Raw genomic sequence first — 27961 nt, forward strand, 5'->3', positions numbered from 1 at the left:
GAGACGTAGGCCTCCCCACGCCCAAAGAACTGGAACTGGAAACCCGTTAGACCACGGGAAATGTAGTTTGATAATTTCCCCGTGTCCAGAAAATACATACATACATATACATATATATATATGTATATATATATATATATATATATATACTTAAAGATGGCATCTCCCAAATTTCACTTTTACACATTTATTAATATTCATTTTTAACATGGTTACATGATTCATGCTCCTACTTTCCCTTTCACCCCCCACATTCTCCCCCACCCATGGCCGATGCACATTTCCACTGGTTTTAACATGTGTCATGAGGTGAAATTGTTTGAATTTTTTCTACACTTTATATTATTTCATAAGATTTCTTTTTATAGTTTTCTCAATTTTGCCATTTCTTTTTTCAGTCAATATCACTGATCAATCAATTAGCATTTAATAAGTACCTATTAGGTGCCAGGTATTCTGTTAGGTGCTGGGAATAGACAAATAAAAAAATAAATTGATCCTTATTTTCAAGGAGCTTTCAATCCCATTTCTTAAATCTACATGGTGTTATGTAGAGATGGCAGCATGGAATCCCTGCAAAATACAGGGTCAACCTCACCCAGAATTCCAGAGGACCCCCCTGGAGAACTTTGGGTGAGGGGGCAGTTGAGAAGGAGTTAAGGGAGTTGCTTTCTGGGGGTTGAGGTGAGCAGAACAGACTGCTTACTCCTTCTGACTTGGGGGTTCACCTAAGTGGCCATTGTGGCAAAAGCCATCGTGGTTTTTACTCAGGAATTAGCCTGTTTAATAGGGTCAGTCCTTACCGACATCAATACAACAATTATTTAGTCATCTAGTGATTAGAAATATTCAATATCAATGAGAGAGACAGTTTAGTCAAAGGCCCTTCACCCCCTCCTGTGGGGGCGAAGGGCAGCTTCAACCTAACAGATCAGGGTCACCTTTTCCTTATTTAAACCCTAATTACCCCCTCTAGCTTTTCCTTTTACTTCTTAATATAAGCTTTACCTTCAATATCTGTGCCTGGCAATTATTTGGGGATACTCACTGCTCAAGTCTGGTCATTTAGCTTGAATCCTGTCAGCTGCCAGGTTTAAGAAGATCATCTATCTCAGTCCTTCAACATTTAGATAACTAGCTTCTACTTATTCCTCTATCAGACCTGTGAGGAATATAAGTTAAAGAAAAGGAGAACATCATTAGAGTTCAGCCTCAACAGACCTTGCTAGAAGTACCTCAGATTGTCTCCATTTCCAACTGAAACCTCAACTGCTTGGGGGAGGGGTTTGAGAGCCAGGAGTGTCTAACCCCCTCCTTTCTCACTGAAGCCTGTCAGTCAGTGTCTGTGAGAAGAAGTGACTTGAAGGTTACTGGCCCTGGCATAATCATCAGCTTCCCCAAAATATCTGTTATTATCAACATAACAATGGTTCAAAGCTATTTAGAACCTATATTTTGAAAATATTCTGTACTACATTAAATCACTTTTCCCTTTTTTCCTGATACTTTACTTGCTTTTGAAGTTTATCTTAACTCTCTTTACCTGCCAAAATAAATATTCCTTTTTATTTGCATGATTTTAGCTGATTTTCTTGTTTAAAGAAATATTACTGGCATACATGAAATATCTTAAAATAGTATTCAATATAATAAAATACTAAGTAAAATTATACCAACTTTACCCACTCATTTCATAGAGTGCTGGGCCCCACCCCCCACTTTACCCCCCCAGACCAAATGCCGGCCCCACCCCGAGACCATTGTAAAGACCAAAGTAAATCAATTTTCTTTATTTCTTTTTAACTATATAACTTTAACTATAATTACTTTTTCTGTTCAACAACCTATGCATTGGTTCTCATAGTACTAGAAATCATGACTTTCCCCTTAAAGCTTTTTGTCATTTCTATGTCCCCCTCTTAGGTAATATTCTTGTAGTTTTTTGGAAAATATTAAGAGAACAAGAAATATTCTTGATTCCTTTCCCTCAAATCCCAAAATTTTATAATGTTTCCTTTCAACCTTTCTTCTTTCTTTGTCTTTATCCTTCAAAACCATAATTCCTCTTAGTTTTCCATACTCTTTGAACTTGAATGCCTCAGTTCTCTATTGATATTGTTGGTAGCTCTCTTGCTTAATTCTTGTAGCTAACTAGCCTATTTTCCTGTTTGTTCAAGGTACTACTGGCTTCTGATCCCTGTTTCAGAATTAGCTTCTTGATCATCACCCCACTCCCCAAGATGACAATAGCTTACTTAGCTGACTTTATTTGGCCATTAGAAGCTTCCAGCAAAAGCCACAATGCAAAAAGAAGATGCTGACAGTTATTCTATGTGATGTCTCAAGAAGAATCTAATTACCAAATGAAAACAATGCCAGGACATGAGAACTTTGATCATTGCTATCTTTACTTCAGGGGATTGAGAGTGAAACATGACCCATCTAGGCCCAGAGAAAGTTGGTAGGAGAGAGTGGGAAGATGAAGGCTGACAATGAGGCATACGTTGTCAGATATAGCCAATATAGGGTTTTTGTTTACATTCTTACATGTTCTACATAAAAAGAAAAAAAACAGAAGAGGGTGGAAGGACATTCATAAAACAACATGGAGAACCTAAGCAATGTTGGAAATATAGAATTAAATTTAACCAAAATTAAAAATAAATGTACATGTAAAATGGTTTCATTCTTTTGCATATGGAAATGTTTATGTTTCTTGTTTGTCAGGTTTATAATAAAAAAATTAATTTTAACTTTAAAAAGGTAGTGTTATATGGAAGTGAGGAGGAAAAGACTGATTGAGAAGTAATAAAATGAGTTTTTTTTTTAAGCTTCAATAAAGGATTAAAAAAAAAAAAACGAAATCTACCTACTAGCTACTTAGCACTTTTTCTTAACTCTTTTCTTCTCTTTTGATGAACAGATTTTTAGAAGTCTCCTCTAATCTTGAAGATTTTCTGTTGCTTTAAGACAGTGATGGCAAACCTCTTAGAAATAGAGTGCTGGGCTTCAACCCCACTACACCCCACCCAATGTACTGTGCCCCTCCCCCCCACCGAGTAAGAGGCATGCCTTACCCCACACGGGGAAGAAGAAAATGCTCCCATTAGGCTGTTGGGCAGAGGGTGGGTGATGAGAGGTGTGTGTGTGTGTGGGGGGGGAAGTAGCCAAAGTGTCCTGCTCCCTTCCAGCTCTGCTGCCTGTGAGCCACCCACCTCACTCACTGTGCACTCCCATTTGGCTGCTGGGCAGAGGAGCAGGAGATGTGAAAAAATGTCATCAAGCATGGTGGAGAAGGGGAGAGGAACAGTTTCATCCAAGTCCTTCTGCCTTTCTAGTAACTTGGTGGTGGGGAGGGCCCCTAAAAAGCTCTCTGCATGCCATCTTTGGCACCCATGACATAGGTTCATTATCACTGCTTTAGGCCCTCAGTAAGGTTTTATAAATAACTAGTTTGTTATTTTTCTCTCCTCCATTCTTGCCACTTTATTTTATTTATTTATATCGCCACTCTTGCTACTTGCTGCATTTCTTCCATCATTTCCACAGCTAAGCTATTGTGACTTTTCCATCCTCTTCCATCACATTTTGAAAGGGAGTAATTTAAATACCAAACAGAAGAGCTTATGTTTGATACTGGAATTATCAGAAAATTTAATAAGAGACCACTATCTTTCTTCTTTCTATAAACCTAGGAAGTGTTCCATTTTAATAATTATTTCATTTTACTAGGAAGCAGAACATAATTTTTCTCTTTTCTATTCCTGAACAGTAAAAAAAAATCAACAAATTTCACAACTCCATGCTTTACCTGACCTTGGATTAAAGGAAAAACCCTTTCACACCCAGATCACTTATTTCCCTGTTGGATTCTTATACTCAGACTAGACTGATTAAAAGCTTCTCAACTGGACTCTTCTTCAGTCTCTCCAATCCATTCTATATTATACCCATTAACTTTCCTAAACAACAATTTTCATCATATAATTTCCTAGATCAAGAAATTACAGTAGCTCCTTATTGTTTAGCAAATGAACTTCATGTTCCTCCTACCACCCTTTCTTTTGGAGACAGGGTCTGCCTCTCTGACTCAAGCTGGAAGTGGCTACTAACACATGTGAGATCCTAGGCTTGATCCCAAGACTGATGAGTATGGATGCTTTCACCTATTTTCTTTGACTAGGCTGATGGCCTTTCATTCCCCATATTGGTTATTTGTTTATTTATTATTATTTATTTTAATATTTATTGAGGGGAACTCAATCTGTTTTAGCTCAACTGTTCTTTAGGACTCCTGATCTCAAGTGATCCACCAACCTTTGCCTTACCTTCAAGAGAGATTATGGGCATTCATTGATGAACTTCCATATTATAAATTCCATACTTTTAAAATATTCTTCAATCTTAAAAAAGATTGACAAACCAGAATACCACTCTACTAATTTATGATAGGAGTGGCTGGATTTCTCTTCCATGAACAGTTTAGAATAAATACTGATACCTGATACCTTTAGCATTCAAAATTAGATATTCAAAATTTTCAATATTTGGCCCCAATATTTGATTATATACTTCATTTTACTTTTACTATTGCCCTCCACCAGTCCAACATCCCAAATGTGGGTTTCCTTATTACTACCCTACTCCTATAGTGTTTATTTCAACTTTCAAAGTTTTTTACCATGTCAACAAGGCAACAAGCACTTATTAAGTAAATTTATTAAGTAAATTAATTAATATTAATATTAGTATGTTCCAGGCACTGGGCTACATGCTGGGAACATAAATACAAATATAAAGGTAGTCTCTGTCCTCAACAAGCTGACATTCTGTTGAGAAACAAAAACACATCAAAAGAATTTGAAAAGGAGGGAAAGGGTGCCATGTCATTGTAGAGAAAGTCCAGGAAGATACTTGGGAGTATAGCCTGGAAAGGAATCCTGACCAGGGTGGTACAAGAATGTAAACTTTTGAATTTAATGGAATTTCTGGGAGGAACCAGTCAGTCAGAAGGAGGGACCAAAGGAGTATATATTTTTTCAATATATATATATTTTCCTTTTAAACAATGAAAAGGACTCCTCATCCCACTTTTTCAAATATCCCAAATTTATCCAAGGCCCACCTTAAAGAGTCATCTCTTCCACCAAATCTGTTTTTAGACATCTAAAATATGAAATGGAATAAATTCTAGAGCCCTCTTCATATCTTTATCAATTTAAGTTCAATATGCTTAAAAGAGTCTTTCTGAGGTCCAGGAGAGGCATCACTCCTCATTAAGAGTAGACTGAAGAAATCAAGGAATGAAGTGACAACTCCTTAAATGCCTCAGAGTCAACATAGATTTATTAAGTGCTACACAGCCCTTCTCCCTTGCTTCTAGGCTACTCACCCAACTTACAATCTCATTCACAAAGGCTCCTCATGAAGAAGGCTTGGCTACAGAATCTTTGTTGTGTGAATCAACAAGTGGTACTCTCTGGATCTGCTTCTTTTTTAAGTCCACAGTTAGCACTCTTTTGTGAAGGGTCATTCTTCTTGAAACTGCTTCTTTCCACAGTTAGATGTCTCTCTCAAGTTAAAAGTCAAGCTCTGTTCTCCAAAAAAGATTCTCTCAGAGCCTTCTAGCTGTAACTCTCAAGCTAAGAATCCTGTTACTAGAATGGTAAACTCCCCAACTGGCTGGCTGTTTTTACATAGTCCCCAAGAAAAACTGATTAATAATCCTCTCTGCCAACCATGAAACATTTCCTGAGTGAGGTCATTTAGTTTATCCAATGGTCAAAGTCCCATAATCCTTTCAAATTGACTAAGGACTTATTCACACTTTGTGGGATTTTGGAGGAAAATTCCTTAACACTCACTTTGTCTTTTGTGATTATTTTCTCTCCCTTGAATGAATGATTGATTAATACTGTAACACATTAACTAAAGGACTGAGAACTCCATTTTCATGCTGGTTACTTACAGGACTCTTATGATTATATTAATTGAGGTGTGAAGGTAGAGAGGAAAAGGAACTCCTACCCTTATATAAGACATGAATCCTGCCTCCAAGGAATTTATATTCTAGTCCAGGATGAGAGGAATATGTAAATAAATGTAGTGTATAAAAAGTGCAAAGGAAAGAGACACCTTAAGGAGCCTAGTTTCAGTTCTGGAGACAAAGTCACTACAGATATATCCAGGACTACGAGAAACTTCAAGATGATAAAAGAAATTATTGGAGTCAGGCTTAGTAGGAAAATCATAAATTCAAATTCTGGCATTTAGACTTTGAGATGTCAGTAGGACAAATACAAGGCAACTCATAAACAGCTAGAAGGGTGGGTCTGGAGCTTAGGAATGGGGACTTACTCTTCTACAATCAACCCTTCAAATCTTTAGAAAGGGAACCATAATCAGATTACAAAATAAGTCACCTAGAGATAAGGTAACAGATTCAAGACCTCCAGTCCTTGTGATACCAACAAAATGACTCAGTAATTTGTCCCCCAAATGGCAGATTTCTTCTCTGAGACTCAAAATTATCTGAAACCTTCTTACTTCCCAGGATTTCAGTAAAAAAAAAAAAAACCCAATTCATTCAGCAATAATTTTCATTTTAATTTCCATTGATGTTTATATTATTCTCTAATTTTTCCCATATGTAAGAGCTATCTCAACAGTATGATCATAAGCTCAAGGACTGAGACCATGTTTACTTAGTAGACAGCAAAGCTCTGGAGAGAGAAAAGGCACTTGATATACTCTGACTTTTCTGTATGTTAGAAGTACAGGATGTTAGAACTAGTTGCAAGTGACATTATAGACAATGCAGTAAACCTCTTTCTTTTATGGATAAAAAAAACTGAAGAAGAGGTTAATTAATTTGCTCCTGATCAGACAGCAACTTGAACCCACTAAATTGTATGACTTTACATCTTTACAATGAGGTTACCATGTGTTGTTTTCTTTGAGATACTCATAATTAAAGGTTCCTGTCTGAGAAATGCTATTCTTCTTTGTATTGCCCGGTATATAATAAGCACTTAATGAATGTTTGTTGAATTTAACTGAATACCCTCACTGAATTTTAATAGGATATGATAATCCCTGGCTGAATTCCTAAATTTCTAATTAGAGTCCAAGTTAAAAGTCTCTTATGAAGAAGTAGTCCTTCCCAGGCAAGGTTAATCCTTCCTTCTACTTACATGATTAATCCCATACTAACTTGATTCTTCTTCTAGATTATTTCCTCTCTCGTATATTCTAAATTTGACAAAATCTCCCCTATTCTTAAAAAAACAAACAAAAGAAAAATCCCTTACTTGCTGCTACAGTCTTAAGTGGTCCTCTTATATGTCTTCTCCTTTTCATAGTCAAATGCCTAGAAAAAAAAGGTGGTCTATATTTGATGTCTTCTCAGTTACTTCTCAACCCCTGGTCATTTGCCTTCTCATTGTTCAAATTTCCAAAGTTACTATTGATCTCTTTTTTTTTCTTTTAAGAAGAGAAGAAATTGATTCTATAAAGCACAAATGAAGTGTAGTACACATGGATTGTAGGGATGTAGCAGATTTAAAAGCCAGTTTGGAAATGCTAGATAATTATATAAATAAAAAATAGTTCTACCCCTCCCACTCAGCTTTTTAAAATTAAACTAATTTTTTTCCTTAATTACACATAAAATTTTTTGATATCATTTTTCTTTCATTTTGAGTTCAAAAATTTCTCCCTCTCTTTCCTCCCTCCTCCCTGAGAAGATAAGCAATTTAATATATATTATACAGTTGCAGTCATGTAAAACATTTCCATATTAGCCATGTTGCAAAACAAAATGTAGACTAAAAGCAAAAAAAGAAAAAACAAGAAAAAATAAATAAAATTAAAATAAAAATAAAGTTAAAAAAAGTACACTTCAATCTGCATTCAGATGCCATCGTTTGTTTCACTGGAGGTAGATAGTATTTTTCATCCTAAATCCTTTGGAATTGTGAGAATAGCTCATTCATTCACAGGTGCTCATCATGCAATATTGCTGTTACTGTACACAATGTTGTGCTTCTGTCTACTTCATTCTGCATCAGTTTATATAAATCTTTCCAAGTTTTTCTGAAATCTTCCTGTTCATCATTCCTTACAAAACAGTAGTATTCCATCACAATCATATACCACAAATTGTTCAGCCATTCCTCAATTTGATGGGCATTTTCAATTCTTTGCCACCACAAAAAGAACTACTATAAATATTTTTTGTACATATAAGTCATTTTCCTTTTTCTTTGATCTCTTTAGGATACAGATGTAGTAGTGACATTGCTGGGTCAAAGGGTATGCAATTTTATAACCTTTTGGGTAGAGTTCTAAATTGCTCTCCAGATCAGTTCACAACTCCATCAACAGTGTCCCTATTTTTCCATATCCCCTTCAACATTTATCATTTTCTCTTTTTTGATATATTAGCCAATCTGATAGGTGTGAGGTAATGTTTCAGAGTTTTCTTATTTCACATTTCTCTAATCAGTATTGATTTAGGAAATTTTTATATGATTATAAATAGTTTTGATTTCTTCATCTGAAAACTGCCTATTCATATCTTTTGATTATTTATGAATTGGAGAAAGGCTTGCATTCTTTTTTGTCCGCCAATTTTTTTTTTCATTTTTTTCAGTTACCTGTAGAAACAATTTTGACATTGTTTTTTGACATTTTTGAATTCAGATTGTCTCCCTCCCTGAGGCAGTATATGATATATAGTCTGATATATAGATATTGCCCAAACTTTCATGTAATATATATTTCCAAATTGCTCATGGAGTGACATGTATTCTTATACTCATATACATGTTTGAAAAATGAGGCCTTTTTCAGAGAAACTTAGTGTAAAACTTTCCCCCCAATTTCCTACTTTTCTGTTAATCTTAGTGGCATTGATTTTACTTGTGCAAAATCTTTTTAATTTAAAGTCATCAAAAAAATAATCCATTTTATACCCTGTAATACTTGCTGCCTCTTGTTTGGTCATAATTTCTTCTCTTATTCATAGTTCTGACAGGTAAAATTTTCCATGCCCCCCTAATTGGTTTATGACACCACTGTTGATGTCTATTAATGATCTCTTAACTGTCAAATCCAGTAACCTTTTCTCTGTTCTCTTTCTTCCTTACCTTTCTGCAGTATTGGGCACTATTTACCAGCATCTCTCTTCCTAGATACTGTAAATAGCTTTTGCAAATAAACATCTTATATGTAAATAGCTTTTGCCAGTAGCTATCTTGTGCCAACTGTAGCAAGAAGGGAATTCAGATTTTAGAATGCCCAAAGCTGGCATGAGACAGTGGAAGACCGTTGGAGCACCCCTATAAATATGAGATCACACTAAGGCAACGTGACTCAGTTGTGAGTTAGATGGGTGGAAAGGGTGGAAGGGGAAAAGCTCTCCAATCAAACCCAGAAGCTTCACCACAGACTTGCGTTAGCTGTCTCACTTTAGGGATCTGCTACTTGGGTCAACTGTTTAATCCTGTAATCTGAATTATATTTGATCATCATCAACAACAATATTCATCAAAACCACCAAGCAAGTCATCTCTGAAGATCAACAGTTATTTATAACCAGCCAAGTTTAGTTTTGTCATCTAGTAGCTGAACTGGGCCAAGGTTGCTAAGCCAGAGTAGCAGAATTCTGTCCAAGGCTTTTCCCCAAGGGGATCTGCCTAGCTGTTTATCAATTAGTTTTTTAGTTTAGCTTAATCCTTTAAACTTCTATCCTTACCCATCATTCCTTGATCCTCATACCCTCAAGATATTCCTGTTTCCTATTCTTATGGGGAAAACCAGGGGAGTTAACTTAAATATTAAATGTGGGTCCAGAAGGGTGTGAGGGAGACAGGAATGACAAAAGATGGGGACTTAACAAGTTAGGGAGACTGGGTTTAACTGCTAAGGAAAGTCTGTTAACAGAAGTGGCAAAGGCCCTAATTGTCACCCTGCACCATCTAGACAAAGGCCTATGGAAACTAGCAAGCAAATGACAAGATTTTATAACAAATTTAATTAAGGGAACTATGGTAAAGGATGGGAATAGGGGTTTCTACACTTTCAGACTATGGGTAAACCACAGGGTCAGGGGAGGGACTTAACCACACTCAACTGAGACCTAAGCAAGACAGGGCCCAGAGAATAGCAGGACTAAAGTGGGTATCCTCACAGCAGAGTCCAGACTCACTCCAGCGATGTTCCAGCTCCTCCAGGACCACTAGCAGTACTCTTTCAGGTGGGTAGATTCTGGGAGCTAATCTAGCCCATGTTAACCTGCAACTCAAGTTGGGATTAATAGTCTCAACCAAAATCTCCCACATGTAGATGTCAATCTTCCTTGAGGATCCCAGGGAATCAGGGTACAACTCCCCTTCCTCTGAGGTCTCCCACGTTCAGTTACAACTTGTCCCAACCACCATGGAGTCCATCCCAAAGAGCCAGGCTCACTTCCTGCTTCCCCATTCCATTTGGAATTCTCAAGCCCTTCCTGTTAGGTCTCCTAAATAATAACTAAGTAATCCTCCTCACAACACTATGAATTAAATTTAGTTACCTGTTATTGAGATCTGCTTCTAGTCTAGTTCATCATCTCCAAGAAGTTTCTCATTATCAAGCCTAAGAGTTGGGATTGATTCCCTGGCTGGAGGAGGATTTCTCAGGCTAATCATCAACTCTTGTCTCAGATTAACTCCTAATCAATTCAAGATCATCTGTATCAATTCACAGTCAGATCAATATAATCAATATTCCATCAAGAAGATACTAAGATATATATCTTCAAGGAAACAGTGTTGTTGGCCTGTTTTCAGTTAAGAATTCTAATAGTGTCAAACTTCTGACCCTCCCCAGAGGAAAGTGCTGTCCAGCTGCTGAACAAAGAGCAGCCTGTGAATATTATCCTAACAAAATTTTCCATGCTCCCCTAATTGGTTTATGACACCACTTTTTATGTCTGTTAATGATCTTAACTGTCAAATCCAGTAACCTTTTCTCTGTTCTCTTTCTTCCTTTCTGCAGTATCAGGCACTATTTACTAGCATCTCTTCCTAGATACTCTTTCCTCTCTCTCAGTAATGGAGACATTGTTCTCCTCCGGCCTGTCCAGTCATTCCTGTTAGTCTCTTTTCTTATATCACCATGAATGAAAGACTAAATGAGTGAATGAATGATAAAGTATGTATTGAGAACTTATTATGTACCAATGGATACAAATATCAAAAGGCATAATAGCCCTTGCCTTAAAAGAGTTTACTTTCTAATGTAGAAAGAAAAATACAAAAGGGAGGAGGGAGTAATTCTGTAGCTATATCATACAAGGAAGAGATTTTGTCTAATTACATACAAGATAAAGTAAAGGTTCATTTATCAAAGCCCAAGGTGGTTCCAGAGGTAGAGACTAAGGTTCCAAAGAGATAGAAATGAGGGGAACAAAAATTGTTCATCCATGCCATTCCCCAATTCCCCTTCTCTCATTTTTAATGTTTACCTACTTACTATTTCTTATCTTGCTGGCTACAAACATTCCTAGGCCTAGACCAGAGACAAACACAAACTTTAAAAACTTTATTATATCCAAGATATAGAGGGAATTATGTGACTACATGAGGAAAAATAACTATTCTTTATTAAATAAGAATAGATAGTTCTCAAAAGAACAAATTCAAGCCATCAATAACCATATGAAAAAATATTCATCAATTAAATCAATAATATGAAGTAATAAGATCAATAATAGGAAAAATATAAATTAAAATAATTCTAAGGTTCCATCTCAGAATAACAAAGATGATAAAAAAAGAAAATTATAATTATTGGATGGATAGGAAGAGGAAAAGCACACACAATGCATTACCTGGTGAATAGGTTCAACTATTCTGAAAAACAATTTGGATCAATACCTCTAAAGCCACTAAAATGGGAATAGGTTTTGAGTAATTATATAATTAGGCATGTATTCCTCACAAAAGAACAAAAACATGGAAAGAATACATGTGTACAAAAATAAATTCATGAATTTTAATCAAATTAATTAAATTCAGCTAATTTAATTAATATTAAAATGAACTATAACTGTGCCATAATAAATGAAGAAAGGGTTGACTGCAGGGAAATCTGAGACCTTTATGAACTGATTCAGAGTGAAATGAGCAGAATCAGCAGGAAAATTTTTATAATGACTATATAAAGGAAAACAATTTTGAAAGACTAAATTCATCAATTCAATAACAGATCATTAGAAGACAAAGTAAAGCATGCTTCCTATTTCTAGATAAAGGCAGAGGTGATGAACCAAAGGTACTGAATAATACATTTTAAAACATGAGAAACATGTGCATTTGTTTTCTATGACTATACTAATTTGTGACAATGATGGACTTGATTTTTATAGGGCAGAATTTTAGGGGTGCCTGGGGGAAAGTGATGCTGATGCAAAAAGAAAGAAGAAAAAAAGGAAAGATCATTATCGAACTTTTAAAAAATACACACAGAAGAAAGAAGTTGACAAAATAACTCAGATAAGAAGGAAAAGGTAGTTTTTATAAATTTTAATATACATTTTAAAAAATAATAGAACCAAATAGAGATTCACAGTTTCACATATAATCCTTTTTCTTTTTCTGTTTTTTTTCCCCCTGTATATGGAAAATTTGTGTCTCTGGATTTTAAAGTTGATAATTAAAAAAAAAAGAAAAAATTCAAATTCACAAGATCCTATCATCTTTCTAGCTGTGGTCCTACATCTCTACTTAATGTAAGGAAAACCATTAGCATAATTGCACCAACACAAAAGTAATAAAAAAAATCATATGATTTTATCAACAGATGCAAAAAAAGATTTTGACAAAATACAACACTAATTCCTAGGGGATGAAGGAGTAGCTAGGTGGCTCAGTGGATTGAAAGACAGACCTAAAAATGAGAGATCTTGAATTCAAATCTGGCTACAGATAGTTCCTACCTATTTAACTCTAGGCAAGTTACAACCCGTAGTGCGGTGATGACAAACCTATGACACATGTCAGCACTGACATTCATAGCCATTTTCAATGACATGTGGCCACATACAGAGAAGTATGAGGTCGCATGCCGAGGATGAAACATTTGTTGTAGTGTAGTGTAGACACTCTGTGCACTATAGATGACAATTCTATCTATATTAATTTACCTATTTTGGTTTATTAAATACAGTTATGTATTACGATTATACATTTTTGTTACTTAAACTACAAATATCACAATATTATTGTGTTTTTTTCCCTCAAAGTGACATACCACTTCAGTTTTGCTTGGTTTTTTGGTGAATTTTGACACACCAAGCTCAAAAGGCTGCCCATCACTGCCTTAATGCCTCACCCTTACTTCTCTTCTGCCTTGGAACCAATACATATTTGATTCTAAGACAAGAAGTAAGGGTTTAAAAAAAAACAAACATTTGAAAGCATAGGTCTAAATGGATTTTTCCTAAGAATGAGAAGAAGTATTTATCTAAAATCGTGAGCAAACGATTGTAATGTGAACAAGTCAGAGGCCTTCCCCATAAGATCAAGAGTAAAACAAGGTTGCCCATTATCACCAATATTATTTAATATTGTATTAAAAATGCTAGCAAGAACAATGAGAGTAGAAAAAATTGAAGGAATCAGAATGGGCAAAAAGGTAATAAAACTATCTCTTTTCACAGACAATATGGTGATATATATATAAAGGGTGATATCATTAGCAAATTAGAAGAACAGTGAACATATAACTATTAAGATTTACAGATAGAAGAATTTATGAATAAACAAGATAGAAAAGCATTGTAAGATTAAAATGGATAATTTTCAACACATTAAATTAAAAACTTTTATAAATAAAATTATTGTAGCCAAGATTAGAAGAAAGGCAACAAATTGGGGGAGGGGGGAAAGGGATTTATAGCCAATTTCTCAGATTGAGGTCTCACATATAAAATACACAGAGAACTTTGTCAAATTTTTAAGAATTAGAGTCATTTCCCAAGTGAAATAGTCAAAAGATATGAATAGTCAATTTTTGGATGAGAAAAAATCAAAGCTATATATAACAATACGAAAAAATGCTCTAAAACTCTGAGATATCACTTCACACCAACTAGATTGGTTAATATGACAGAAAAGGGAAATGATAAATGCTGAAGGGAATACAGGAAAATTGGGACACTAATAAATTGTTGGTGGAATAGAGAACAATTTAGAACTATGCTCAAAATAATCTAAAACTGTGAATACCCTTGGACCTATCAATGCCATTACTATGTCTATATCTGAGGGAGAGAGAGAAGAGAGGGGGAGAAATAGAGGGGAAAGAGGGAAAGAGGGAGAAAGAGAGAGACAGAGACAGAGAGACACAGAGATACAGAGAGACACAGAGACACAGAGAGAAAAAGGCTATCTCACCTGGCTAGTTTTCCTCTTAGCTTACTTCTCTTGTTTCAAGATCCTCTCATTAGCTACTGTTTTCTATTATTCCATGTTAGCTCTAGAGAAGGGGTTCTTAACTTTTTTTGGGTCAGGGGACCCTTTGGCAATCTGTTGAAACCTATATACTCTTTTCCAGAATAATGTTTTAAGTAATTGAAAAATACTAAATTTAAATTTGAGATTAAAGAAAAATAAGATACCGCCCCATCTCCCCACTCCATTTGGTTTTACAGAATCTGTGGACTCCAGGTTAAGAAGCTCTGTTTTAAAGGGATTTGGACTTGGCTGAAATTTTTCAGATTCTCATCTTTATCAGAATAGTTCAGCCTACATAGGATTGTCTGAAAACTAACAAACTACAAAAAAACAACTTTTATTGGGATTAGTAGAAAGGGTGTCATAATAAAGATTCCTTCTATAATTCAGCCTAACTGATGAATACCAATACATGTTTGTTTTAGACTGAACACATGAACATTATAATACTTTGACATGATTGTGGAGAAATATCCAGAGCAAATAGGATCATCTTAGTGTACTAACAATCAAGTACAAGAGAAATTTCAAACATTTGCCCCCAAAAGGTTAAGATGAATCTGTTGTTAAGTCAATAAAAGTAACTCCCATACCAGAGGTTTGATAGCAATACTAATTAGTTTTAGGTTTAAATTTTCAAGTCCAGGACACACAAAATATCTAGACCTCTCATTAAAAGAATGCATTAAGGAAAAGGAATGGTGGCCACCTTGGAGGAATCAGAGAAGGTTATTCCCCTATTTGCTAAACAAAAGGATACATGGAGGAGCAGCAATCAGTTAACACAGAAACATAAACAAACTGGTATGATTTAAAAATGAGGATTCCAGAGTAAAGGGCAATCCATTTTTAGAATATTCCCCAGATTGATCTTCAGGTTGAGGAGAAAGGAGAAATTATTTACATATGCTAAAAAGAATGACTATTTCTTCAATATTTCTCCATGACAAAATATATCATATGTTATACTTTTAAAAAAAGATAAAGAAAAAAAGAAATTAGGCATTTCAGGAATCTGCATAAACACTAAATATATACTTTGAAATGAAGGGAAGATAACTAATAGCCATCCTGTGCTGTGCAGAACAAAAAAAGAGAACACTTCCAAATAAAAGAAATTACTTGAATAGTTCATTCCTATTAGACATGACTGAAGGGCATTTTAAAAGTACATAATGAGAAACCAAGAAGTCTCATCTTGTTCTAGGAAAGAGAAAAACATAATTGTGAAAGGTCTGAGGAAGTATAAAAATATAATTTAAAAATGCAATGGTACTTGCAAGAACACTTACTCTTCTGTACTGTGAGGGGAGCTGTTGGCACATATCAGCAAGGAGGAAGCATGAGCTCAGCCACCAGCTTCTGCAATACCCACTTCTAGCTAGAAGCAGTCATGTTTCAACACCTCCGATTCCCCGATGCTGACAAGCTAAACAACTTGTTTTGTCTCTGGGAGCTCTTCTCTGGTGATTAACTGCTTATGGTGAATACTAATTACATGGAAGTACAGTACTGTGGCAACAGCGCCCTACTTCCTTTACCTTCAGCCCCAATGCTCTTAGAGATACAGAAAGAGCATCCAGAGCCAGGGCATCAACAACCAGAAAAAAAGCCATTTCTCCCCACTAAATAGATTTATCTACTCTTCCTACTGCAAGGTAGCACAACTTACTGACAAGAAAGCTTCTTTAACCTTTTGACTGCAACCCAAATATAATTACAACAGGGTGAGCATTTTAAATGATTGTAATAACCAGAAGGGTAACTCTGCAGCATGGAGTCTGTGAATTAGTGAACTCTTATTGTGTCCTCAATTCCCCATGTCCCATGTTGAAAATTTACCCCAAATTGTCACTTCTTAGAAACTGCACCTCAGATTAAAATCTTCTCACCAGGGAGTCTATGAGAATTTGTTCTCGTGTTTTAAATCCTAAGTGCTTGTTAAAACGCCAACACTGCAAAATTAGAGACCATTAAACAATATAAGGCAGCAAGTGATTAAATCTACCAAACACACATTCAAAGCAACTTAAGCTACTTTTTAATTAAAAATAAAATATCACTGGCTAAATTCAGATGTCTTAGCTATCCAGAAAAAAAAAAAGTTAGAAGGCTGTTCAAAATGCATTTTGAATTTGCAGGTATTGCCAGGTAAGACACAAAAGGGAGTAGGGGTTATGGATGGAGGGATAACTCTCCCTTTCCTCCTACTAGGTACATCACATGGCTGACCTGTTTAGTCTGTGGATATCTAGAAGGAGTGAAGGCAATGCTACATGATGAAGAATCCATGTGGCTGCTGATTAAATAATCTTTATTAAGAGAGGCCTCTGAGGAGACAGTATATTCTACCCTCCTGGCAGGGAAGTGAGTTAAGTAATAGCAGAGGTAGCTAGACATTGAGTTACTAGCTCTATTGATATGGGGAGGGGAAGGAAAAAAAATATCACTCAAACAAACTGATAAATCACTGAAATTAGCAAAATAAATAAAAGCCATCATTTGCTTTTAAGTTTATTAAATAATGTAGGCTACAAAGTATATCTCTTCATAAAGTTATAGTTAAACATTGTAGCTTTAAGTTGTTTCTACTTGTTTAAAGTAAAGAAAAGAAAAGTGGCCAGGAGGCTTAGTCAACCACAGGCAGGATGCCAACAATCTCAACATCAGACTTTTACAGGCTGAGATGATATCATCCACTCTGAAGACCTGATACTCATTCTTTCTGAAGCATGAGGAAATTTACCAGTAAAACCTTACCTCATCCATAGTTTTCTTATTTTTAGGAATACTAGTGACTTTTTCAATGATTACTTTCAAAATCTTTCCTTTGTAATTTATTTAAATGATAAGAATATGATCTTCATTTCAGGTGTGGTCTTACCTAAAAAGCTTGCCCTAAAGTACAGTACAGGCACTTGATAGCTGCAGGAGTACAAGACATGGTACTCATATCGAATCACTTCTGATGCTGCAGAGATCCCAGCCACTTCAGAGTCATCAGAGTAAAGCTCAAAGTCATCCTAAAGGAGAAAAAAAAACAGCCAAGTGTCAATCAAAAGTAGATGAATATGGTGGAGGTGGATGCCAGTGATGATGATGTGGTGCTTTTTGTTGCTTAACACAAGTAAATGTGGGCCAGTAAAATAAAGGAGAGACATTCTTCTGATTAGAACTTAATGAATGAATTAGAAAACAATAGCACTATGTAATTCCAGACTACTTTTGATTACTAAGGGGGTATGATATAAAGAAGCAGAAAAAATAGATTTAATCTGAAAATCTTGCTGGTACAACTTGAACAGTAAGAGAGCTACAAAAACTATCTTCTTCCTTACCTGCTACATATAAAATGCCTACCAGTTGGGCAGGTGGCTGAAAAAATAACCTTTAAGTGTCTACTGTGCTTGCCAAAAGTTCATTGCCTATGAGAAGAAAAGTTCCCATTTCCATTTTGAGTAGGAAAGTAGAGTTTCTAGACTCATTTCAAAAACAGAGATGAATCTTTTTTTATTTGTTATTACATTTCATCAGCATATAATAATTTGTTACCATATATCATCAATAAATTATCATATATATATATATATATAATCTATTTCTCTAACAGCCCTTAATTCATAATAAAGTAGGTGTCTGTTGTCAGACTAAGATTGGAGTTTTATGATTAGGTAGAAATGGATATTTAGCTGCCATATATATTTTTATGCATTTCTACTTACTATTTACATTTTAATTTTAGATGAGGAATGAGTTATAGAATTTTAGATTTACTTTTTATTCTATGTAACAGAACAAAATCAATGGAACTGAATCATATTTTCCCCCTCCACATCCCATTTACATGTCTTCATTCTTTTTTTTTTTTTTAAATAAAACCCTTACCTTCCACCTTAGAATCAATACTATGTATTGGTTCCAAGGCAGAAAAGTGGTAAGGGCTAGACAATGGGGGTTAAATGACTTGCCCAGGGTCACAAAGCTAGGAAGTTTCTGAGGTCAGATTTGAACCTAGGACCTCCTGTCTCTAGGCCTGGATCTCAATCCACTGAGCTACCCAGCTGCCCCCACATGTCTTCATTCTGAATAATTCCCTTGAGAAGTAATAATGTAATAGAGTTAGTATATTCTTATCAAATGTCAAAAAAACAGGCAAATAGAAAAAAAGTACAAGGGAATATTTCAAGTGTTAGCAGTCTGAAACTAGGCTTCATTCTTAAATAACTAAAGCCATCTATGCCCATATCCAATCCTTATTATCTCTTATTATTCATCATTCACGACCAAATAATTAAGGTATTTTAAGAAATAATCAATTTTTACACTAAATTGCTTACCACATATTTTGACTGTTCTTCAGTAACAGATTTATCAATTAAACAAAAAATTAAAACGTTTAGAGAAATATCATGGCATAGTTGTTAGAGGACCCAGTCTTGGAATTGGGAAAAACTGGTTCAAATGCTGCCTCTAATTCATACTGGCTGTGTGACCTAATCTCTCAATGTCTCCAGGAAAATAAATTCCATTGAAGAAGTTCCTGAAGTACATCAATGGATAGAGTTTCTACACTGGGAGCTCTCTAGATGGATGAAATCAAAAGCATGGCTACAATCTACCTTGCCAACCCCAAGGAGGAAAAAAAACAACAGAGAAATTTCTGAAATGTAGTGGGTAAGGAGCCAGGCATAGGTAGAATCCCATGACCTAAAATTAAACAGAAAAAAAAACTGGTATAAAAATGATGGAAACTCTAAAGAATGGATTTCTAATGTCACAAGTGCTGAAGAGAAAAAAGTAGAATTCAAAGAAACAAGTGTGGATGCACTGGGAACTTATCAACCAATATAATTTTTTTAAGTCATATATACAGACTAGAAGAAAGTACAGGTAATGAAAAAGAAAAACAAAAGAATGGCATAGTCCTATAAGAGCAATGGCAAGGATTACAAAGCTCAGAATGAGTAAGCATTGAAGATAAATTCTGAGAAGTAAGGAAAAATTTTTAAAGCTATATTAGGATTAAGAAGAAAATGAAGTAAAAATTCCACTATTCATAATAGATTAGATTATGGTAATGGCAAAAGAAGACAGCAGTACTATTCAACTCTTATCTTATTACTTTTCTCTTTTCTAAGGAAAGTACCTTTAGCCTGTGGAGGGTAAAACAAAAATGGTCAACATGGAATTGAATCCCAAGATAAATGCAAATAAAGAGATGTGAAGAGAGCACCTAGCTAACTTTCACGTGGTCAAGTCACAAAACTCAGACAAAGCTATATGAGAATAGAATTATAAGGATTCAGAATAGGGTCAATAACCATATTTAAAGAATAATCATTAATAGGCTGATGTTATCTTAGAAGGCAATGTAGGGTAAGCTCTCAAGAATATGTCCTTTGCCCTTTCTTTTTAGTGCCTTTATAAATGATTTGGAAGAAGGCAAAAATGATGTGCTATCAAATTTAAAATGCTCCAAAGCTGAAGAGATAGCTAATATATTGGTATCCAACAGGTTATAACACTGGGCCAAATCTAGTAAGAAGAATTTAATAGGGAAAGATGTAATGTCCAATATACTTGAGTTTTAAATAATTCAACTACATGAAAAGAATTAGGAGGGATGGGAATAGATGCCACATTGTGTTTAGAAAATTATTTAGGGTGGGGAGAGGGTTAGTGAACTTCATGTTCAATATGAGTGAGATCATGTGACAGGTAGTCCCTATAATAGTAGACTGATTAAAGAGAGGCACCATATTCAGAACAAGGGATAAAATGCTAGTTCCACAGTACTTTGACTGGACAGAGCATATCTGGAATATTTTGTTGAATTCTGGCTATCACATTACAGAAAGGGCATTCACTAACAGGATATGGAGTACAATCTGAGAAAGGTGACAGGGCTGATGAAGAGACTGGGGATTATGCCAAAGGAGGAGTGGTTGAAGCGTTTATGTTAGTATTGGAGAAGAGAAGAATTGGAAGTGTGAGGGACATTATAACTAATTCATCTGAGAGTTGTTATATGAACAAGGCATAAGACTTGCCCTGTATGACCCCAAAGGCCGAATTAGGAGCAAAGAGTTGAAAGAGTAGAGAGGCAGATTCTATTGGGTTTTAGGAGAAACTTTCTAACACTTAGAGCTGTCAAAAAGTGGAATGAGATGCCTCAGGAGAAAGCATATTACCCCTTAGCTGAGATCTTTGATAGGAGGCTGGATAACTACTTGCCAGATATGTTATGAGAGAATTTTTATTATTTCTAAGTGGACTAGATGTCTTATGAGGTTCATTATAAGTCTGTCAGTCTGTAATTCTGTAAAATAAAACTTCCAGGTACTGAAAGACTAGGTATTGGAGAAGTAGTGGTGAGGGCGGGGGGGGGGGGATTAAATAATTTTCAATTTTCATTTGACTTAGTTTTAAAATTGCAAGTTCCCCTGGTAATTCTGTATGACTAAGTTAAAGAAGTGCTACTTGTATTGAAAGAAGCTGTTTCCTCATCTGGGAGTTCTCTCTCCTGGTGAAATTAAAGGTCCAACCCCTAATTTTACTTTCCAAAGTTTTATAATATAAGTATCTCTTCTTTCATATAAATTTTCTACTATGTTATGAATGTAAGCAACTGATTAAACAAATCACAAGTTTACTGTAAGAAAGAGCCTCCTAGAGTTGGGAGGACTTGCGTTTAAATCTGACCTCAGATACTTCCTAGCTGGGTGACTTTGGGCAATTCACTTAACCCCATTACCTACCCCATAACACTTTTCTGCCTTAGAACCAATACAAAGTTATAAATTCAGGCCTTTACCACCATTTTCCCAAACTACTTGTAAAAACCTGAGTTGCCCTTTCTTCCACTGTTTTCTTTCTCCCATTTACCCTCCACATGGCTGCTATCATCATTTTCATTAGCAGCAGCAGCAACAACAACAGCAACAGGAAACATGTATTATTTGCTTATTATGTCCTATGCCCTATGCTAAGTACTGGGAATACACAAAAAGGCATTGTCCCTCTCAAGATATTCTTCCTCTGGCACAGGTTTGCCCAGCTCACTCCACAGCCTAAAAGCTTTCTGTGGTTTCTCTTTGAATTTGGGATAAAATACAAATCCTATAGGATGGCACTTATTCCACATTATTTCCAACTTTGTACACCTTTTACACACTCATTAGCCAAACTGTACAATTAGCCATTCCCCAAATATTGTTCCTTTTCCTGTCTCCATACATTCACATGAAGCATCTCATATGCCTGATATGTCTTCTCTTCTAATTTGCACTTTTCAGAATCCTTGGAGTTTTTTCTAAAGTTTAATTCATATAATGTTACCTTTATAAATATTCCCTCATCCTCCCTCTCCATTTCAAGTAATCTTATTTTCAGTAGATGTATATAGTAACTTGAAGGCAGGGACAATTTTCATTTTGTCTTTCTTCCCTAGCATTTAATACAATTTCTCCCTTGTACACATTCTTGATTATATTATTGTTATTTCTATTACACTGAAACTCAATATAACACTAATCATTAGAGAGTGGGATTTGATACAAGGTAAGTCTATTGAGGACCCAAGGAGGTAGGTAGTTCTAGGGCATAGAATTTAAGACTACAGAGGCTTCAATACTGCCCCTAATAGGACTATTCCTATTATAGGTACTATCAACAATAAGGTACTTGACCCCATCAAAGAGAGTTGCTACCATAAATCACAGAGGAGGCTCTAATACTGCTACTAATATATTATGATTACTAATGACAAAGTAACAAAGGAGAAGCAACCTAATATCATCACAGACAGCAGGGGCTCCCACAGAGGAGGAACAATATAACAATTCCCAATCAGGAATAAAGAAACGTTCTGCAGCCTGGAATGTTCAGAACAAGACAAAGAATGCAGGGGAATCAAAGTTAACCAGCATATACCTAGTGATGCTCTGGGTGTTCATTAACTCCATCATGGCTCCTAGACACTACTTTCTTTCAGAACATTGTACACAGAGACTGATATATTGTGGCACAATCGAATGCAATAGACTTTTCTACTAGCAGCAATGCAACGACCCAGGAGAATTCAGAGGAACATGTGAGAAAGAATGCTATCCGCATCCAGAGAAAGAACTGTGGGAGCAGAAATGCAGAAGAAAAACATGATCGATCACATGGTTCAATGGGGATATGATTAGGGTTTTGATGTTAAAAGATTGCTCTATTGCAAATATGAATAACATGGAAATAGGCTTTGAACAATGATATATGTATAACCTAGTCTAACTGCTTGTCAGCTCTGAGAGGGAGAGGCAAAAGGGGTAGGAAAAATCATGAATCATGGAATCATGGAAAAATATTCTAAATTAAATAAACAAACAAATAAATAAATGAGAAAGAAAGATGGTTCAGGAGATGGCATTTTCCAGGTGCATTCTGAATGAATGAAAAAACCTCCTCTCATTGTGTGTCCTGAGACAATATGTTTTCTGGCAAGAGCATAATGTTGATTGGTCATGATGGCACAAATCTTGTTTAAGAAAGCATTATTTTTTCTGGAGAAAACCATAGGCAAATTCTTTGATAACTGAAATCTCACAGAAAATTTTGTTGACTGAATTTCTAGTTATCAGTTTCAAAAGGCATAAAAACAGGGACACATACTTACTAAATACTTTCACTATTGTCATGGAGGATGTCCATGTAATTTATTATGTGCTGATTCATGAGTTTAAAGATGGAAGGGAACTTAGAGGTCATCTGACACAGCCTCCTCACTTCATTTATCTACTTTCAGCTCCCTCATATGACAGATGAGGAAACTCTTAAGATTGAGACAAAAAAGGACTTACTCAAGGTATAAATAGCAGCCTGAATTTGAACTGATGTTCTCTGAGTGCAAATGCAGAGATTTTTTTCATTATGCCATACTGATGGAGGAGAAATTACTTCAAGATAACAAAGTCCTTTATAGGTTCTTATTTTCAAGTACTTACTACATCAAGTCCAAGAATGCCATTGGGGATCCTGAATGAGATTCACAACTATTCAAAGAAGCTGGTTTAGTAACCTGTTGTGGGAGTTGGATTGGAGTAAACTCCATGAATTGTGTGAGGGACCCTGAAAGGGACCACTGAACAGAGCAGGTGCTGAGCCTCCCTGACCACTTTCAGGAGAACACTTGCTCAGTACGGAAAGACTTGGAACTTTAGGATGATACATGACAGAAAATGGGAGGAAGACATAACAGAAGACTCCCTATAAGCCCCAAAAGAGCCATCCAGTAGACTCTAAAGGCAAAGGTAATTCCATTCTCAATCTCTTTTTGTCTCCTGAATGGATATGGAATGTTCTTTGGCACCTCTTTGTGAGGTGGGGAGAAAGGGTAGTTTTCTCTTTTCTGTGGTAGTTGATTGCACATGGTAGGTAGCTAGAACTTAGAGTCATCTAGATAAATCTGAGTCAGTATTTCAAGGTCCTGACTTCCTTTTGGTTTTATTTTGGGGTTTTTGTGTGTGAGTGTGTCTTTTTTTCCTTCTGTGAGCAAGCAAGGTGGCCAAATAACAATCCTAAATTGAACTATTTGAGACTGTGAGTCAACCTTTTGAATTCAAGGAGTCAGGATATTAAATCCCTCAATCATTGCTGACTATCCTACAATCACTCTTGGAAGAGAAGATAAATGTCAACAAGATAAGAAGCCCAAGTCAACTTATCATAAGACAATGATATGATGAAGAGTGAATGGAGAAGAAGCAAGAGAACACTACATACAGCAACAAAAATACTGTTTGAAGAATGACTTGTATATGACCACCTCCAGAGAAAGGACTGATAAACAGAAATAAGCAAAACATAGTTTTATATAAAGATAATATCTTTTTGTCAAATGATGCCATCTCTAATGGAAGGAGGGTGGGGGTTTACTGAGTATTTTAACAAATTAATAAAATCTTAAAAACATTTTTAATATTATGGTCTAAGTAATATAAGCAAATAACTCTCTTGTATCTGCTCTATATTATTAATTGACTACTTTTATATCAAATTTTAGAATCGTCTAAACATGAGCCAAATATAAGCTTTAAGTGACTTGCCCCCTGGAGCTCTGGGGTGATGGCATAAAGAGACAATTAGAAACATATAACCCTTCTTTTTTAGAGTCTAGGCATCACAAACACTAAAGCAGGCACTTGCATAAGTCAAGAACTATTAGCTCCTTCATTCAATTAATTTAAAAGTATTTTATTAAGTGCCTACTGCATGCCAGGTACTGGAGATAGAAGGACAAAGAATAAAACAATCCCTGCCCAAAAGGAACTTACATTGTATTGCAGGAAAGATTATATTTGTATATATAGAGAGCACAAATATGAAGTGAATAAATACAAATATATACAAAGTAATTAAAATAGTTTGAGAGAGGGTAAGCACTCCAGCCCCCCATCCCCAGCCCAATTGATCAATTGTTATAAAACCACAAGGTTAAAAACCTTCTAACTGAAGAATGCTATTACCTAGTTTACAAAAAGGGTTTCATGGCCAGCCCAGGCCCCAATGGTGAACGATAAAATGGGCCTAGCATAGAATAGGAGAAAGAGAACAGGCTGGTTTGCATAGGAAAATTGCACAACCCTTTCAATGATCCCAAGTCATTCTCTGACAAAACAATGCCAAAAAAAATTTTTAACACTAATATTCTCCTAGTAATGCTCTTTGGGGTGAGGGGGGGAATGATGGGAAGTCATAATCTCTGAAGAATCAAAATTGTGGGTGATTCAAAAGACAATGGAGAGATGCACACAGCACATGTCATAAAGAAGGTGTATGATTGGAAAAGGAAATGAGCTGGTCAAGAAATGAGAACAAGAAATAAGCCTGAGTACTGCATAGTTAATTTTTCAAATATTAAAAGGCCTAAAGGCAAGGTCCCTATCCACCAGTACATTAAATAACTTATGAATGGATATGGATAAGAATCACACAAAATGAAAAAGCGTTGATGGATTGTGATCTGTACTTTAAATCATAAAGAATAACTAACTATATTGATGAGTGTAATAGGTAACCTCTGAGAGAAGATGGAGACCAGCTTGAGTGACAGATCGTTGGTTATAGAACTTAGAATTTACCCAGATGGCATGAGCCAAGGGCAAAAGACAGTTGAGACCACCACTATAAAAGCCCAGGGGCAGAAGACTTCAGGATCTCATTCTTGAGAAGGGGCTCATGGGTAGTGAAGGGTGGGTAGGCCTATAGACCTGCATATCCAGCACCTGTACCTGTTTATCTCATAATATCCACTGACCTATTACTGAACAAGGCTGTAAGATAGACATCAACACTTGCTATCAAGAAGAATATCATAAGCCCTTCCTTTCACTTGGTCTAGAAGACCATGGCTGGGTCTGACCAGGGTCTGGGAGGGAGAGGAGTCTCTCTAGCCAGCTGCCAATCTGTTACTTATTGATTAGCCTAATCTAACTCTCACTTAGCATAGCCATTCCCAACAGCTCTTTCCTTATCCTGAATCCTACCCCTTTGAATTATAGCATTAAATCCTTTGAAACATATCTCAAAGTGAAGACTGATATCTTTCCAAGAGCAAGTGAATAATTACAGCCAAAGGGGAAAGGGGAATTTATCAAAATCACAGACATTGGGCATTATCCAATTCGATATCAATACCATCCTTATTACAAACCTTTATCCTCTAACCCAGTAGTTCCCAAACTTTTTTGGCCTACCGCCCCCTTTCCAGAAAAAATATTGCTTAGCACCCTGGAAATTAATTTTTTTTAAAAAATTTAATAGCAATCAATAGGAAAGATAAATGCACCTGTGGCCATCACCGCTTCCCCTATATCACTGCAGCACCCACCAGGGGGCGGTAGCGCCCACTTTGGGAATCACTGCTCTAACCTAACCCCACGCCAGAGAACCAGAGGAGCTGTGTGAACAATATACAGCTTCTCCCTTGATAACTTTGGCTTGGGCACTGTTTGTGGAGTCAAAGTGCTTAGCTGAGCTGAACATTCATAAGCCCTGGTGGTTTATCAGCACACCTTGGTGGCCACCCAGACATCCCTATCCTTACTCAGCCTAGATCCATTTACCATCTAGGGATCTTGGGCCAGCTTGTCAGGCCCATCTAACAGAAGCACCATACCACCCTGTATAACATAAGCCATCAAAATACCCAGGTATTCTGGGAAGGAATCTGGAGAGTTTAAGAAATTCCTCCATCTTTGCAAATCAAGCTAAAGTTTTTTCACTTCCTTTTTTAGTTTTTCTGCTATTTCCTATATAACCTTGGTCAAATCCTCACCGGGATTCAGTTTTCTTAGCTATAAATTGAAGGAGCTGGACTACATAATCTTGAAGGTCTAAAGGCAATGAGCCTATAGTGTTTGCACTAAAAATAAGCAAAATTTACAGAGTAAGGGCTTTGAATATCTCCTATAAAAATACTAATTAAAGGAAAAATATTTAACCTGGTATTCTATGTCAGAAATTATAAAGTATGTTTTAGTTCAAATTTCCCTTTTTATGTTATATAATTTATAACTATTACCTATGTTTACCATTTTTTATAAACTTCATTGGTTATTGGATTATATGACTTAGAAAGGAACAATTGCCAACTTTGTTAAAATTCTGAAACAAAGTCTTATTGTTTTCTCACTGTACTTTATTTGGTATCTGCTTGCCTAAGATCCTAAAATTGCCTTTCCCTAAACTCTCTTCTCCTTCTCTCCAGACTCCAGTCTTTTTAGTCTATTCTTTCCAGCTTTTGGGGATTGGTAAGGTGGTGGAGGGCTCTCTTCTATCACAAACTGCCCTAGTCTATCTCACCTACTGGCCAAACTGAAAAAGTAAACTGATAAACAAATCTTTGCTAAAGTATTCAAGACTGATAAACTTAATACTATAAAGTCAAGGGCATTTGCATTTAACAAAAGATTTAGAGATGCAAAATGAACCCCCAGAATACAGGAGATACTTTTGAGTACCTCTCAAATTATGCTACCCAAACGTACGTGTAGAAATGGCCTTGCAAAGGTTTATTTTCCACTGTCTTAAACAATTTGAGAAAGTTTGGTATGTGTTGAAGACCGAAAGGAAAATATATTTGTTTTTAAAAGCTTCCAGAGATGAAAATTTCAGAAGCCACTGGAAAATGCAAATCTTCCATGAGGAAATTCTTCCTTATGCTACAATTTAAACTCTTTTCACTTGTTTTATCTTTGATGTGGTCATTCCTATCTATAGAATAACTATTTGAAGACAATGGTTGTCTTCTTCAATCAATCAATATACATAATGTAGTAAGTATTTATTAAAATATAATATTTATTATTGTTATATATCATAATGCATATTTATTATATGTTATGATTATATAATAAAGATTTACTAAGTACTTGTTATGTGCTAGGCACTATGTTAAGTGCTAGGGATACAAA

The 27961-nt window shown here is 35.7% G+C and overlaps 1 protein-coding gene across 1 annotated transcript in view; it reads right to left on the reverse strand.

The window, feature by feature from the left end:
- ATG10 (autophagy related 10) overlaps nt 1–27961 on the reverse strand; it is a 339677-nt gene that overhangs the window by 92384 nt on the left and 219332 nt on the right. The window contains exon 5 of the mRNA XM_044662921.1: nt 17386–17524. Within this exon, the coding sequence (XP_044518856.1) occupies nt 17386–17524 (139 nt within the window). The remainder of the gene's footprint in view (nt 1–17385; nt 17525–27961) is intronic.

This window comes from Gracilinanus agilis, chromosome 1 (genome assembly GCF_016433145.1).
Source record: "Gracilinanus agilis isolate LMUSP501 chromosome 1, AgileGrace, whole genome shotgun sequence".
NCBI lineage: Eukaryota > Metazoa > Chordata > Mammalia > Didelphimorphia > Didelphidae > Gracilinanus > Gracilinanus agilis.